The sequence below is a fragment of the Xiphias gladius genome, chromosome 22 (assembly GCF_016859285.1).
Source record: "Xiphias gladius isolate SHS-SW01 ecotype Sanya breed wild chromosome 22, ASM1685928v1, whole genome shotgun sequence".
NCBI classification, from domain to species: domain Eukaryota; kingdom Metazoa; phylum Chordata; class Actinopteri; order Istiophoriformes; family Xiphiidae; genus Xiphias; species Xiphias gladius.
Genome location: NC_053421.1, coordinates 22,382,959 through 22,399,463, shown reverse-complemented (window position 1 = coordinate 22,399,463; position 16,505 = coordinate 22,382,959). Strand labels below are relative to the sequence as shown.

The following is a 16,505-nucleotide window of genomic DNA, read 5'->3' as shown; positions in this document are numbered from 1 at the left end:
AGGAAGCCTGTTCTTTATAAAACACGTAAATGCACAACCTCCACGGCATGCATATAAACAGGAACATGCACCTCCCGTTTGCATGTTCCTGTTTATATGCATGCCATGAGTGTTTCTGTCCCTGTGTGTGTATATCTGTGGGCTGCACTTGAGCAATACTGCCCAGCTGCAGGCTCTGCAGGGCATTATTCAACGGCCAAAGCCTCTCAGCGCACACTCAAAGGGAACCTAAACAAAGTCAGAGGGGAAAAAAAAAATAAGTCAGCAAAAGCAGAAGTTGTCCACTGAGTGTTGTGAAATGGGGAAATTCCCCTGCTTACAAACAAAAGAAAATGAGAAGTAATGACCATTTGCTTTGCCTTTTTTTCAGACGGATTTTTAAAAATAATGCCTGCTGCTAGATGGTAGCAGCAATGATGGTTGGGCTGCTTAACAAACACCTGGGTAAATAAACAGTTCTGGCCCACAAACGGAACAAGAATAGGACCAAAGCTCAACACAGCTCCTTTACAAAACGAGCTGTGTTGTATTGTAACGTACTAGACTTCAACATTAGGCAAAAGCATACTGTAAATATAGATCTAATAACTCTAGAAAAACAAGTAAAGCATTCAAACTTAAAATATGGCACCACTGAGGTTGTAATTACTCTTGTTAAAAGCACATTAGTCGTCTGTGGATAAAAGGGGAGCGAAAATTAATGCTTCTCCTGTTACAAAAAGGCCTTTCAACGCCATTGCCTCAAGTGACCTTGTCCATAATAACAAATACCCCTCTCTCTCTCCTGTTTATAAAGGCTACACAAAGAAAAGGTCAGTTCAGTTTATAGTTGGTGCTTTTGCTTTACTGTAGGTTTACAAATGTGTGCCTACTGTCTGTGTGTCTGTGTGTGTATGTGCATGTGTGTCTGCATGACTAAGTGCCTATGATGAAATTACTACTTAAATTGTAAAGAGAACGAGACAGCAACTGCCACTGTTTTTGATTTAGAATCACTTTTGTCACTGTCCAATGACGACAACTCGAACCCGCTCTACCACCAGTGGACGCAGACACATTGTGGATTGTGTCTTGCACATTTCAGCTGGTCGCATGCTATGATGCCATAATAGTTACGATTGCCATTGTACCACAAACAACCTATTGAATTAGATCGAAAACGCTTTGGCTCATAAACACCACACCATCACCATTTGCCTGCGCTCACATTAGCAGCCCCTGTTCCTCCTGATTATATAAGCTCCCTGTAGACAATAGCCCGTGTGTTTGTACACCAGTCAGTAAAAAGGGAACTGATAGAGCAGAAGCAGCTGATTATGGTCATAACATTTCACACTCTTTTGATAAAGCAGGTTGGATAGATTAGCACCCTACACGTGGGAGGCAACTCGTAGAATTAACAGACAAATGCTTGGGCTAGAGTTTAGTAAAGGCTGTTAAAACATTGCACTATGCACTGCTTGTAGAAAAACTGCAGAGACTATAAGCACAGTATATACCCAGCAACTGTGTAACACAAAACTGTAGCAGGCACTGATAACTGATATCTTGCCCTTAATGCTCTTTTTGTCTAAGGATGATGGCTGAAATTACAAAACATCCTCACAAGAAAAAAAAAAAAAAAAAAAAGTACAGCATTTTGCATTTTTGTTTGAGTATGAGCTGAATCTGAATCTATAATCCTATTGTAATATTTTAGACAACACGGTAGTGTGTTTATACTGAGCAGTGACAAATCTGCTGTGCCACACAATGAACCACACTTGGTCGCTTACTCCTGAGCTGCACAGCTTGACAGAGGGTATTAGTGCAACAAACAATACTGACATCGTATTTCAAAGAGCATTTGCTTTTCATGGACTCTCACTTCTTTGCAGTTTATGTTGTTTTGTTTGATTTTTGGTTTGTCATTGTTTATCTTGCTAGTTCTTCCAAACGGGAAGAGGAGAATAGCCATTAAAGCCATATTCTGTCTGGATACAGGAGTTGCCAGCTTTAAACTTGATCCCTGGAGTTTGTGAATAAATGAAACCTCATGTGTATTGTTTGTCTGCATTACCGGAGCTCTCTCTGATGTATGGCCTCCTCTGCTGTTTAGATAGAGAATAGCAGAATCACTGCTGCTTTCTAGCGGCAGAGGAGAATAGTGGTCTGATGAACTTGAGATTGGATAATGTTCCATAAACCATGACAAGACGAATAGGCATGCTAATATGAACACTCAATCTCTCCATCAACGGGATTAATAACTGTGAAGGATGGCAAGGGAAGATATCCATTTTTTTAATCATTCACCTGTGTCATTTGATGATATGCAAGATATTTTGTGTTAATCAGGCTCTCTTCTATTTTTCCCCAATGTTCTCTGGATGTAACAGTGATGAGGAAGCCTCCTACTCTGATTTCTATCCCATCATCCCCGGTGACCTGATGTCCGTCAAGGAGATCCTGGACATGGACAACTTCCCCCGCCACCGGACATGGTGAGGCACAAGATCCAGCCAAATACACTCACCGAGCACTTTAGTAGGAACACCTGTACACCTTATCACTTACACTTATCCAGTCAGCCAATCATGTGGCAGCAGTCCAATGCATAAAATAATGCAGATACAGGTCAGGAATCAGTTAACGTTCAAACATCAGAATGGGGAAACGTGATCTCAGCGACTTTGACCGTGGCATTGTTGTTGGTGCCAGATGGGCTGGTTTGAGTGCTTTTGAAACTGCTGATCTCCTGGGATTTTCACACACAACAGTCTCTCGAGTTGACTCGGAATGGTGCGAAATACAGAAAGCATCCAGTGAGCGGCAGTACTGCAGACGGAAACACGTTGTTGACCAAGAGGTCAGAGGAGAATGGCCAGACTATTTCGAACTAACAGAATGGCTGACAGAAAGGAACTCAGATAATGAGCACATGTTGTGCTTCTCAAGATGCACAACATGTCAAACCTTGAGGCAGATGGGCTACAACACTAGAAGACCAGGTAGGGTTCCTCTCCTGTCAGCAAAGAACAGAAATCTGAGGCTGCAGTTGGCACAGGCTCAACGACTGGAAAAACGTAGCCCGGTCTGATTTATCTGGATTTTTGCTGCATGCAGGTGGTCGGGTCAGAACTTTGCATCAACAGCATGAATCCATGGACCCAACCTGCCTCCCAGCTGGCAACTTGAGTAATACAGCAGAACCAGTTCATATAATTAAAACTTTTTTTTTTTAACTTTTAGTAGCAGAGGTTCACAACAATTCAATGACAGCACAGGGCAAAGTCAAATCTCCTCCATCCGTTCTCAGTAATGATCAGTAATCACTAACACCACATCCTCTCTCTCCACTTTACTTGAGACAGACAAGTGGGTCAAGTTTCACTGGTGCTTTTCCCTGCAAGTCATTGACCGCAGAAGAGTTTTTATGCCAACAGAGTCTCAATCAAAAACAGAAATCAGAGCTCTTTCTTCACTCTCCACTGTCTGTAAGAGGCCAGCTTGGGACTTGCCCCATCATTTGCTGTCTCAAGGATGTCATCAAGCCGATAAGCCATAACCATTCAACTGAGCAGCATATAGTAGAGCCTTGTTCATTTGTATTGATGGAGAGGAGGAAGGTACCTCACATCCTACTGGCAGAAAGTACAGCTGAAATATTAGTTAATCAATCAAGTAGTCAAGCAATCCTTCTTCAAGGAAATATGCCACACATTTTCTGGTGCTAGTTTTTCAAATGTTAAGATTTGCTGCTTTTTTGGTCTTACATTACAGTAAATTGAATATCTTTGGGATTTGGACTGTTGGTTAGACATTAAAAAATAAAGTAATTTAAAGACATCACCTTGGGCTCTAGTTAAGAGTGAGTTTAGTGAGTAAGTTTTATAGACCAACTGATTAATGATTAATCAAAAAATATAAGTAGATTAACTGATTATGAAAATGATCAGTAGTTGCAACCTTGGAAGAAAGTTGTAAAGACACTCAATCCTAAATCACAACCATCAACCATAAGCGTTCCTTAAGGTAGGACTCTCAAAATGATTTGATAATTCATGACACGTGGGTTATCTGTTATTACCCACAAAAGGAAGAGGTCAATTTTAAAAAATTACCAGACACAAGAAAGAAGTCAGCATGTGGCTGGTGGCTGTACTTAATTTGCTGCCAGTACAGAAAGTCTAACTTATTATGAATCAGAATCTGAGAGGATTTTGCTGTTGACATGTATGAGCCATCTTTTACTTTCTAAGTGTCTTAGGATCATGTTGCCAGGGCAGGATTACTTCTCAGCTGTCATGGAGAGGATGTCATAATCTAAAAACAAGTCCCAAAACAGGGGGGTTTAGGTTGCAGAGAACAGGAAGCCTCTTGTAACATAATTTGCTTTACCAAAATCCCTTTTCTACTGTAGGGGCACTTTGTCCTGTCTGGGTCACATAGTATCTGTGCTGGGACTCAATACCCCTTTCACATTTGGAGGATTAGCGGCAGCCTCTTTGCTGTTCTCCAGTTCATACAGATTTAGACTCTCGTTGTGTCAGAAAGGATTTGACATCTCTAGTGTATATGTCTGACTGACTTCTTCATCAATGCTAAAAATAGCACAGCTATATCCTTCTTCAAGCAATGAAAGGAACCTTTGGCTTGGCAAGTGGCTGCCAACAGTAAATAGATGGATGGACAGAGGTCACAATGAAAATTGATGGAGAAGATGAGCAATAATAGAAGATAGAGTTGCCAAGGAGGTAGAGTGAAAAGGGGGGAAGTCATTGAGGGTGAAATCACACCCTCTTGAAAGACAAAACACATCCGACAGTAATGAGCCTCAGCTACAGTGATGTGACCCTGCCAAAGTGGCATCTCATTAGGTGCCCTCTCCCATGCCACCACCACAACCCTCCATCTCATCGACCGTCTATCCCCTACGCTCACATGCTTGCCATTAATTCTAAAAGCTTATCCCCCTCAGAAGTGCTGAGAGGAATATGGTCTGGATGGATATTTTAGGCTGAAAACCTAGTGATGCAGAAGACGACTGAGTCCTTCCAGGATAAGAGAGGAAGGACGGAAGGATGAAGTTGAAAGCTCTCGAGGATTGGCACGCTATTTCTGGAAGCCCTGAGTGTTGCAAGTTGGGGGGGGCAAGACATTTGTTTTGATTTATGTGGAAATGAATCTGCTAGATCTTTGCGAACTAGCATTGGTGGCTCCAATTGCACATTACTATCTGATTCACATAATGGTTTCTCCACTTTCTTTTCCTCCTAGTAAGGGGTAACATATAAATTATGCAGCTGAGGGGTAACGTAAATTGTGCAGCTGACTCATGGATGGTTTTTCTTGGCAGGAGGGGTTTGCTGTTTTTCGCAATAACAAGCAATATTAAAATTTCCATTTGGAGCAATAATTAAGCCATAAACCCTTTCATACCCACTGACTTGATGTGTTCAAGGGGTTCATTCGCTCAAGGCTTGAAATCTCTGAGCCCACAGAGATTAAAAACACTGACAGGCAGACACTTGCACACCCATGGCAGAAAAAGTCAAAACTGTGTTTCTGGGTGCCTCGGAGAAACAGCGAGTGTGGGTTCACACTTGTCTGTATATGCATCTATGCATGCGCATTTTTATTTGCATATTTATTCATGCTGTTTTTGCATTTCATTGAATTATCACAAGCATTTGTAGAGCCATTCATGCTCTAGTGGCCATCAAAGCTCAGAGAAGTGTTTGTGAATATTTAAGATTCTGTCTCTCTGTTTGTTGTGGCAATGTGCGTGTGAAGTAAGTGTTCAAATAATTAAGCCCTGGGGACTGTCAATCAAAAGACGGTTCAGGATACACACCCCTCAGGCGATGAGAGAGAAGAGTATTAAAAAGCTGCATTTAAAAGTCAGGCAAAATTCATAACCGTGTGTGTTGGAGTGCGTATACTTCCGTGCATATAGATGAGAAGCATGTACACAGGACAATGAGTGATTCCACGTACATGTGGATATATTCACAGCTACAATATCCTGTAAACGTGTGTATATATTATAGACTACCATAGGGTTTCACTGACGTCTGCAAGGGACTTCTGGTTTTGTTTAACGGCGTTTACAACGCTCAGAGTGCAGGTTCAGCAGCTGTTGGGCAGGTAGGGAGTGTGTAGCTTAATTGCTTCTATATAGCGAGGATGCAAAAACAAGCTTGAAACTCAGTCCAGCTACCCTACTCACTATGCCACCTTGCTGCCCAGACAAAGAGAGATACCATCAGAACCAGCCAACTTGATGAAAGGGAAGTCAAGGATGTCACACAGCATTGCTTTGTACTGTCCGCACCCGAAGGGTTCCTTTGGTGGTGCACATCATCGTGTGAGAGACTTGAGAGTACCAGCAGCACATCAGTAGTGGCAGCGAGGCTTGATATGCCACTCATAGAAAAACAACTTCTCAAAACCTTTGATTGTGTGTGAGGATGAGACTCAGGTGAAACGACACATAGCAAACTGCCAACCTCATCACTGAGCCTTTTAAACAACAAACTGCCAAATATCATAAAAAGTAGCATTTGTCTGTAAATAGAACGGGAGAGAGTGAAATGTTTAGGTGCCATAGAAGAAAAAAGAAAAGAAAAAAAAAATGTAAAATTGCTGTTTTTGTTTCTCTCAAAGCTCAACTGCTGTTGTTACAAACCATGTTCAAACCTTTGTCTGAATTGCTGTCTCTGCTCTTGTCACCTCCTCTGATGGAGGAATGGGTTGTTGTGACAGCCTACTCAAAATTTTCAAATGAAGCTAATTACTTCCTGTCTGGCCTTGGTTCAAAATATTTTTTGCAGCAGAAAAACCTTCAAATGTGGACATTAGAAAACCTACTACAATTGTTCAATAATATTATTTATGAATTGGTATTTTGGTGACATCTGCATTGCTGTAAAGTCATGTATGTCTGCACCAGTCACCCATTCTGCACCTGTCTGTATCCACCATCCTTATTAGCTGAAACAAGTATGTAGAATAGCACAAACAGAGAAAAACAGTAGTCCTTAATATATTAAATACTTTGTGCTGTGTTCCACCAGGGAAATCCTGGAGGAAACTCTGGCTGAAGATGAAGAGTATCACAGAGATAAGTGGACCCTGTTTGGAAACGAGGCTGAGAAAGTGGAGCTAGATGTGATCAGGAACCAGCATGTGTTGCGGACCCGAATTGACAAAATGGCCCTTCGCAAACAGGTACAAGTCACGTTTTGGTCTCAGCAACACCTTGTATTCATTTTTGTCAACACAGTAGTGAACAATATTCTCAACCTTGTTGATTAAGTTCTCAACCATGCAACATCAAGGTTTAAGAGTTAGCAGGTTTCATTGCAGCAGTAGAGAATAATTATTGGAATGAACATTTGGAGAATCTTAGCTCTCACTGATATATAGTTGAGAATCACTGATTTGAAATTATATAAAACCTGCATTTTGCACAATTAGTGCCTAGCTCTTTCAGTGTGAGAACCGAACCACTAACTCTTTTGGTTGAAGAAAGTGCTACGTCATGTTTTACCAAGTAAACCATTCGCAGTGCCCATGTAATTAAATTTTATTAGCTTCCGTTCTCTCTGATTATTGTGTCTGGTTTTTCATATGTGAGCTAACTGGTACTTTGTGGGCTAATTCCATCCTGTTTGGTAAATAAAACTATTTAAACTATCTGGCATTAACAATTCCAATTTTTAACAAGTTAAGTTATTCATATACACGTGATGAAGACTTTCCTTATACTCCAATCTTCAAGGTTTGTTATTTTGACTCTTCAGTAAACAACACCACACTGCGTAATCTAGATATCTGCCTTCTTAATTCATGTACACGCACTGAATGAAATACATACAGAGCGAGTGTCTGCAGTTTCTTTGAGATAAGCTGTGTCAGGGAATTTTCTATTGGGTTAAACAGGTCAAGCAAGGGCCTTGAGGTCTCAAGCAAAACAGCAGTAAATCTTTCTGAAAGGCACACCGTCTTCTCTCCTTGAGACGCTGGGCAGCTGTCTGAGGTTATTTGGGGGAAAACAGCCATTCTGATGAAAGTGAAGCAGCGTTGCTGTAGTAGCCAAGGTCACAGGAGATGGCTGTTTTTGCCTCCCTAGATGCCACAGGTTGGTGTCTGCTCGAATCCATGGGCATAGCCAGAAAACGGTGGCCCCAGACCAGGATGCGCTGACATCGTAATGAAGGCTACATGAAACGTGATCTGAACTAACATGGGTAAAAAAATTCCCGGTTTACAGAATAGCCAACCAAGTGACTAACTCCACATACTGTAGAGGCATTGGGTTTGACCATTTCTGGGCGTAAAGTATTTGCGACATAATCTGTAGGGGTTAAAAGACTGAGCACAGGGGACCCAGTTTTAGAACGGAGACGCCATCACGCACATAAACTCGTACTGATAATTACTCCATTCTCCTTGGCCAAGCTTCAATAAATATTTTCAGCATAAGACATCTTGGGCTCCTGAACACTTTCTTCACTGACGAGATGACCAATAATCAGCAAAATCTCCACAATAAGGTGTAGAGTGGATTTTTTTTTTTTAAATACAGCATGAAAAACAAGGTCACTTTAATGACCTAGTTTAATCAACTGTGATGTATCATAGATAAAAAATATTAATGTTTTTTTGCAGATGGTAGTTAAATATATGTATATTACTTCTTGTTTACTGGAATGTTTCTCCAGTGCATAACCACCATCAGATTATTCAGGTCATTTACAGATTATATTTATTTTTTGTGTTTCCTTAGTTTATTTGTTTCTCTTATTCTTTTTTAATGACTTGTGAAGCACACAAATGCTTCCTTCAGAAAATAAACTTAACTTAAAAAGATGCAGAAAATATTTATCAGTATGTTTCTTTTCATCTTTTATCTCTTTCATCTGCACAAACTATAATTTATAAACTTTGTCTTTCCTGGATCTACAGTCTAGACCATAAGTATTTGGACAGGTACACATTTTTGTTCTTCAGATTCAATTTGAAATAAAATAATGGATACTGCATTGAAGGGCCAGGTCTCAGCTTTAATTTGAGTGGGTTTAAATCAATATAAAAAGAACTGTGTGGGAGATATAGCCCTTTTAACACGTAGCACGCAGATTTTAGGGGATCAAAAGTAACTGGAGACTTGGCTACTAAATGTTTCTTGGGCTGCGGCATGTATGGCTGCCAATAGAACTGGCACACTGGCATTTGATGATTTCATTGCTGACAGAGGCAAAAGGACGTCAAATACATTTAACTCATTGGACGACATTTCATCATTCAGAAGGACAACGATCCTAGACATATGGCCAAAGCCAAGTCATCAAGTCAGTCACCTGATCGAAGTCTAATCGAGCAGCAGTCCACTTGGTGAAGAACCAGACTAAAGGCAGGGAGATCCCACAACAGTGGAAAGCATCTGGGGGAGCACCACCAGGGAAAATAAAAAATGGTCTGCTGATGTCTGTGGGTCAAAGCTTTAGGAAGTCATTGACTGCTAAGGATTTTCCACAAAACATTAAAATATGATGATTTTGTTTTAATTCATGTGTATCTTTTCAGTTACTTTTGAACCCCTAAAATTTGGGCAATATTTTTTTAAAGGGATATACAGACGGGTGCTTGACTGTGTCTGAAGTGACAACTGCATTTGGTTCTATGGGAAAGAGAGGGGATCCAGTGGCTGCGGGGGGACATATTGCTGGCATGGATAGGGTCCACTTGTCCCCTTAGAGGGAATGGTGTTACCCTCTAGTATACCCTCTAGTATAGTTCCAGAAACTTGCAGAATCATTGCCAAGCTGCACTGAAGCTGTTCCGGAGACTCATGGTGGCCCAACACCTTACTAACACAGTTTATGTTGGTTTTTCCTTTACTTTGTCACCCACACAGTTCTTTCTATATTGATGTAAACCTACTCAAATTAATGCTCAGACTTGGCACTTCAATGTAGTATCCATTATTTTATTTCAAATTGAATGTACTGAAGCATCGAGTCTGAAGAATAAAAAAAAAAATTTTTTTAATTGAAAAAAATGTCATTGTCCAAATACTTCCAGCCTTGACTGTATCTATGCTCCAGGCAGAAAAGAAGGCATCTGCCTACATGAAGTACCTGGAGCGTCTGAGTCAGAAGGTGCCAGACTTTCCAATCCCTCTCAGGGCGCACACTGTCTGGGAGGGCATGACAGTCAAACTCTCCTGTACCGTCCAGGGCTGTCCACCCCCGAAGATCACATGGTGAGAACTTAGGCCTCTGCAGCATTACATCAATTTGACCTGTGAATCCTTTTCAAGACATTTCTATTAGATTCTACTGCTGGGGTCGTACTACAGAGTTGAGTCATTTTAATTTAGTCTCTCGCTTGGCTGGGGCGGGTTAGAGCAGAAAAAGGTTAATACTTTCAGGGAACAATTATACATGGTGTATAATAATGTGCATTCCCGATATCGCTTACTTTAACACTGTATTAGAGCAGAAACAATCAGCTGATTCATCAGTCGATCAACAAAAAATTAATCAATCAACAACAAATTCGATAAGTAATTTACTAAGAAAAAAATAATAAACATTCTGGTTTTAGCTTCTTGATTGTGATCATTTGCTGCTTTTCTCTGTTTTATTGCAAACTGAACATATCTGGGTTTCGGACTGTCGGAAGATGCCGCTCTTGACCATGGGGAATTGTAACTGACATTATTTCACTATTTTCTAACCTTTTATAGACAAACAATGAATCATTATAATGTATAAAACACAATAAAATTTACCAATAATGTAAATAGTCCATATTTGCAGCCCTATGTTGTATCATTAATTCACGACTCATCCATACTGCAGTGACATATTGCTGAATTTCTCATATTTTGAGAGGTAAGGAGGTAGGTTAGGTTATACACCTGTATATGCAAGTAGCTGAATATAAAGACAGACTCAAAGTGCATGCGCTGCTTGCAGAAAAAACAAGAGTCATGACATTACAGTTCTGTACCCCGCCTTGAATAATCGACCTCCATATATATCAACCAGTTTTAATTCAGGCAACGTGCCAAACTGTCGACCTTGATACTTGAGCTGCTGAGAGACTAGCTGATGAAAAGACTGTGCGTGCTCAGTATTCGTGAAGCTAAGCTGAGATCCAGATAACCTGCAGCTCGTGGGTTTCACCATTCCATATGGGACCCATCAAGCTCAATGAGCAGCAAAAGGCTGCCCTTAACAATGCCCCGCACTAGGCAGAATGAGAGATCAAAGGCCCCCTCTGGCTATTATAGAATCAGCCAAACTAACATTTGATATGTGAAAAACGTGCATAAGGTGGGCAAGCGCATGAACCCCCCATGTGTAGCCTGTTGTTCACTTTTACTTTGATGTTCAAATAAGAAAAAAAACAGAAAAAAAAACTTTTAACGCACTTCAGTCTTTTTTTTTTTTTTAAACTTCTTACCTCAGGTATAAAGATGGTGTGCCACTGAGACTGTCTGACCAGCCGTGGAATTACAGTCTTCAACAAAAATTTGGTCTTAACTCACTGGAGATCAGAAGGTAGGTCACTAGCTCAACTCCCTGATTAAGGCTGAAAATCTCTGTGCAGGAAACTGCATAATGTGTGTGTATAAAATGGTGGGATAGCACAGCCTTGCCAATGAAAAAAACTGAGAAAAGAATAAAATACACTTAAGAAGCCTGTGGGTAAGGTTAGGGAATCATGTTGTTATTAGATAAAATGTGGCTGTCAGACTGAGAACTAAATGCTGGTGCTGCTTTGTATCTTTGTTTTATCCATCATGTTGTATCTTTGTGGTAATTTAACAGCTAAAACAACACAGCGAAGGAGGTTGGCGCTAGACAAATAGGCACTGAGGGCCCCAGCTTTGTAACACTACAGAAACATCCTTCTTTCAGCTACAACTTCAACCGCTTTATACTTTGCCATACAAATATGTAACATGCTATATCCTCTACAAAAGGTGCTCTCCTGATGATGCCGGCGAGTATAAAGTGGTAGCCAAGAGTCCCCTGGGTGAAGCTATGACCTTTGCAACACTTGTGGTGAACTGTGAGTAGTTTCTTGTTTCGTATCAGCTCCACCTTGCTGGATAACTAGAAGTAATCACACAAAGACCAGTCACAATACTACTCCTTCCAAGGACCGAAATACTAGAGTTCAGTTTTGTACATTAAAGTGGTGATGGGACACTGAAACACTAAAGGTGAGATATCAGTAAAAGAAAATCATCTGAAGAGCAACGGGACAAGAGGCCAAACAGCATTTACACCACAGGATTTTGTCCAGACAAAACTGGTCCACTGGAACTCGACACACTGCTCACTACTATCTATACTGATGACGCCACCCCCATATAGGCTTGATAAAAATCCAAGCATAAACAGACAATTCAGCTAAATTTGTTTTAATAGCTTATGTTGCACGTTAAAAGGCCTTATGAATATCTTCTTCCTTTTCAAAAAAAAAAGAAATCATATTTCATAAAACTGCCAAGACGGGGGGAAGCAAAACTAGATTTAAGCTGAAGCTCTTAGGAGTTAGTTAAGTATTAGCCATATTTTATAATCATATAATGGTCAAGTGGGTATGCAGTATATGCCAACAAGTCTCTGTCCTAATTCCATCGCAAGTGAGCGGTTTTAACTTTTGTAGTTTGGGACACGCTGTCAATAAAACATGTGCATGGTCTGAACTGGCACAGGGAGGCCTGTGGGAAAGGAGGCCCGCGGTTAGCAGTCTGCATGTGTTCACCATTAATTAGCCGCTTAAGTGTTAGCTTCGGGAGGTAAACGGGGGCGGGGGGGTCAGCTACCCGGCTGATTTTCCCGACTTCATCCACTCCCTTCGGCCCGAGCCGTTTCGACAGGTGCCTCGACATCTGACTCAGTGAAGTAGAGTTTATTGTCCACCACTGTTGCCAGATTTTGGCTGACGAAAAGTAACCGAGTCGTCATGAAGGTAGCCCAATTTTTAATTTTGACTCAGCAGAGGCTTTTTTGTCCATCAGTGATTTAAACCTTAAAAGTCTTCTCTTATATGAACAGATGTAAACTTCTACAGGAAACAGGAAGTAGGCCTATAATGTTATCATGGACTTAATTTGTTAAACATACACCGTGGGCTACAACTTGAGCCCCTTTGTTTAGTTTATATTTGGTAACATTTTGGAAAATTAAATACGCCGAATACGATACTAGCAGTTCCTGTTTGCTACGTGCCATTAGATGTGTAGACAACTATCAGTGAATCACTTTGATACCGAAAAAAACTTAAGAAACGTGATGATTCTCAGGCAAGTTCTGGAGGTAAAAGGAGTGCCTTTTGTCTGATTTCCAAGCGTGTTCATGGATATTTATTTGCCATGGACATGCCTCCAGGCTATATTTTCCGCCAGAAAGGAGAAATATCTCCTATGTCTTTAAATTTTTTATTTCTCTGTGATGAATATCAGCACTTTTCCATAAAAAGGTTTAAATGAAATTAAAATAATCTTTCTTGGGAAAATGTACAGTCTGAATATCTTGTTGGGGTTTTTCAGCTCCAAAGGTCTATTTAACAAGATTTGTGGCATTCTGTTTTTTATGCAGGACCACATAACTTATAGATGTGATAGAACTACTATACAGAATCAAAATTTGGTTGCAAGAAAGTGTAAACTAGTGGGGATATTAATTTTTTGAAAATGAAAGATTCCTATATATTTAAAATATATAAGAACGGCATAGGCTACTTGTCAATATGTCAGTCAGTCAAAAGAAGTTTCAATAAAGAAATATGTTTGAGATCATTTAGAAATGGTGTTGGAAATAGACAGTCTGTCCATCAGAGGGCACTGACAAGTTTATTTTTCACTCCAAACAGTCAGCTCAGAACATAAATTGGTCTCAATTTTCAAATCTCGTAATCAAATTTAAAGGATCTTGATCAAAAGTGTTTCATGTTATTGTATGCATTTATGTTTGAGACGTGAGCATCAGCTGAAATATTGTCATCAGATTTTTAAACTTTCAAATATCAATACCAGTAATGCCTTCAAAAATCCAATATCGGTCAGTCTACAAAATGAGCATTTCAATTTTTCACTTCATCTTGCAGTGGCACAGTCAGACATTAATGCCCACAGGGTGCTGACACTGTCTTGGCCAAATGTGATCACATTCCTCCATCTTCCTAATGCCTCCAGTCTTGTCATTGCTGAAGTCAGATACATTTTCTTTTTTAAGAAAGACCAAAGGTGACAATTTCTAGTCTGGATGCTATTTTCTCTTAGCTTTCTGCCCCCACAATCCTTGTTTTTACATAAATGCGATGTTTGGATGAGAATCATAACCAGACTAAAATGATCAGAAAAACAGATCCCGTTGCAGCACTCATGCATAATGAATTACAATGAGGACAGTGGGTGTAGTGTGACTAATACCATCTACATTGAGCATCTTGGCCTCACAGCTCTTCAGCAGAAACATTCATAATAATAATAATGTCTTTTTTTTCCCTTTGCATCTGTTAAATGACCCACCCTTTCTTGAAAGCGCATGGTGCCTGGCAGTAAAGTTCCCTAATGTAGTAGATCAGTTGGATGGTCAGGGCTTTAATAAGACACTTCATGGCTTCTCCTTGCCATCTATATTTCACAGGCTTTTTTGGTTGTTAAAAATAGGTTAAAGGGAGTATTAGATGTGACTTGCATAAATGTGGCATCGCCTGGTTTGATTCTTCTGCTGTCTCCCTCCATCTCTTTCTCCTCCAATTTCACAAAATCTCTCTCTTTTTTTTGTCTCCATCTCTGACCCTCCCTGCCTTTCTCCAATTTGTCATGCTCTGCCGCTCCGCAATTCAGCTTATCATGGAGCCGTGGCTGGTTCAGATTGCTGGCAGACCCCCGGTAAGTATCACAGCCTAATGAAAATTGTCCCCTTTCATTTTCTCTGCCACCCTTTGAAGGTCCTCCCTCCACCAGTAAACGGGGGTGGGCTGGGTGGCTTTGAAGACTGTGACACAACACTCTGCACTGCCGTGCATGCTGCACCTCATAAAGATAGATACGGATAGATTCAAAGGGAGCAATGTGTTGACGGTGTTTGTTTGTCACGGGAGTTTGTTTCTGTGTGGGTGTCCGTGTCCGTGGATGTGCGAATGTAAGTAAGACAGAGGATAGTTGCTATAGGGATAAAGAGACTTGCTTCCAAATGAGCAGACATGATAGTCATGTATATTTCATTCCAGGGACAGCAGGGGATTTATTCTGTTTTGCTCCAAGCTGTGGAGCATCTCGTACTGGCAGTGGCACTCTTTGGCCTAGATTATCCTCCACCATGTGTAAGGATCGGGACATTTTTAGCCAGAACTTGCTCAGTATCTGATCAGGCCTGCCCTTCATGGCTCTATGGGAGCTATGCTGCTGTTCACCTTAGAATTAAGGCACTGTTTTCACCAGACCAACATCACTGGTCGTTTGCACGCACTAAAATGGCCATTGATTAAGTTTACCTGACAAGGACCTCTAGTGGCCATGTGAGTTATGACTGTTGTCTGTCAGAGACAAAGGTGGAAGAAGTGTGATGTTGTCACAGTGCCCAAAATCTCAGGGGTGGATGCAAAGCACGAGACTTTGACAGGGGAGATGGCCGTTCGCATCCCATCTCCTATCGGCAGTCAACACTGATTTCTTCCGACGCTGAACACAATATTCTAACCAAGTAGTTTTTCTCCTAACCATGACTGTGGCTGCTCCCTAACTTGAACCAAGCAATTTTGACACCAAACCAAGTTCCTTCGCTGACCTTAATCAAATGTCTTGTTTAAGGAAGCCGCCTCACCACAGTTAGTAACAGAAGAAATGTTTGTGCCCAAACCCGACCAAACCTTAACCACTGCAGTGCCATATGAATCAGTATTGTGAAGTTCGTATCCATTTTGTAGGGCACTAAGTGATGTGAAGTGATGTAGCGGCACCAGATCAAAAAAAGCGAGTGTTGATTGTTGGGAAAGCAATGACAAAATGTATTCTTTTGAGAGATTATTTACAACTTGGGTCTTATCTTTGTAGTTTACTCACCAACTTCATTGCTTAGATGTGGGCAAGCAGAAGCTCTGCAAGCGACTTCTGTACAACAGGGAAACAAACAAGCAGTCAGACAATATTTTGAAGTCCCTCATTGAACCAAATAATCTTAAACCACTTACTGGTATTTGGAAGTAAAAACAAAGGTGAACCTTTAAATTATTTATTTTTTAATCATTTTAAATTAGTAGCTTACATAATTGGATTAAAGTAGAGATCTGTGCATTGTTAGTCTGGTTGTCTGACCACTTTTGTCGCTTTCCCTATGGGATTCCTTTGCAAAGCCGTGTCCCATTAAAGTCTGATCAAATCAGAGGCCACAGTTTGTGGTGCTGCATTCCATCATAAAGAGAGGTGTTGTATAACTGGGGAGGACAACCTACATACATCTGGTTAGGACAAATAAATATGCAGTAAC

At 40.7% G+C, this 16,505-nt stretch overlaps 1 protein-coding gene across 1 annotated transcript in view; it reads left to right on the top strand.

The window, feature by feature from the left end:
* Positions 1-16,505, top strand: part of myom3 (myomesin 3) — a 61,058-nt gene that overhangs the window by 6,230 nt on the left and 38,323 nt on the right. The window contains exons 3-8 of the mRNA XM_040117973.1: positions 2,379-2,483; positions 7,059-7,212; positions 10,095-10,252; positions 11,466-11,558; positions 11,984-12,072; positions 14,864-14,908. Of these exons, the coding sequence (XP_039973907.1) occupies positions 2,379-2,483; positions 7,059-7,212; positions 10,095-10,252; positions 11,466-11,558; positions 11,984-12,072; positions 14,864-14,908 (644 nt within the window). The remainder of the gene's footprint in view (positions 1-2,378; positions 2,484-7,058; positions 7,213-10,094; positions 10,253-11,465; positions 11,559-11,983; positions 12,073-14,863; positions 14,909-16,505) is intronic.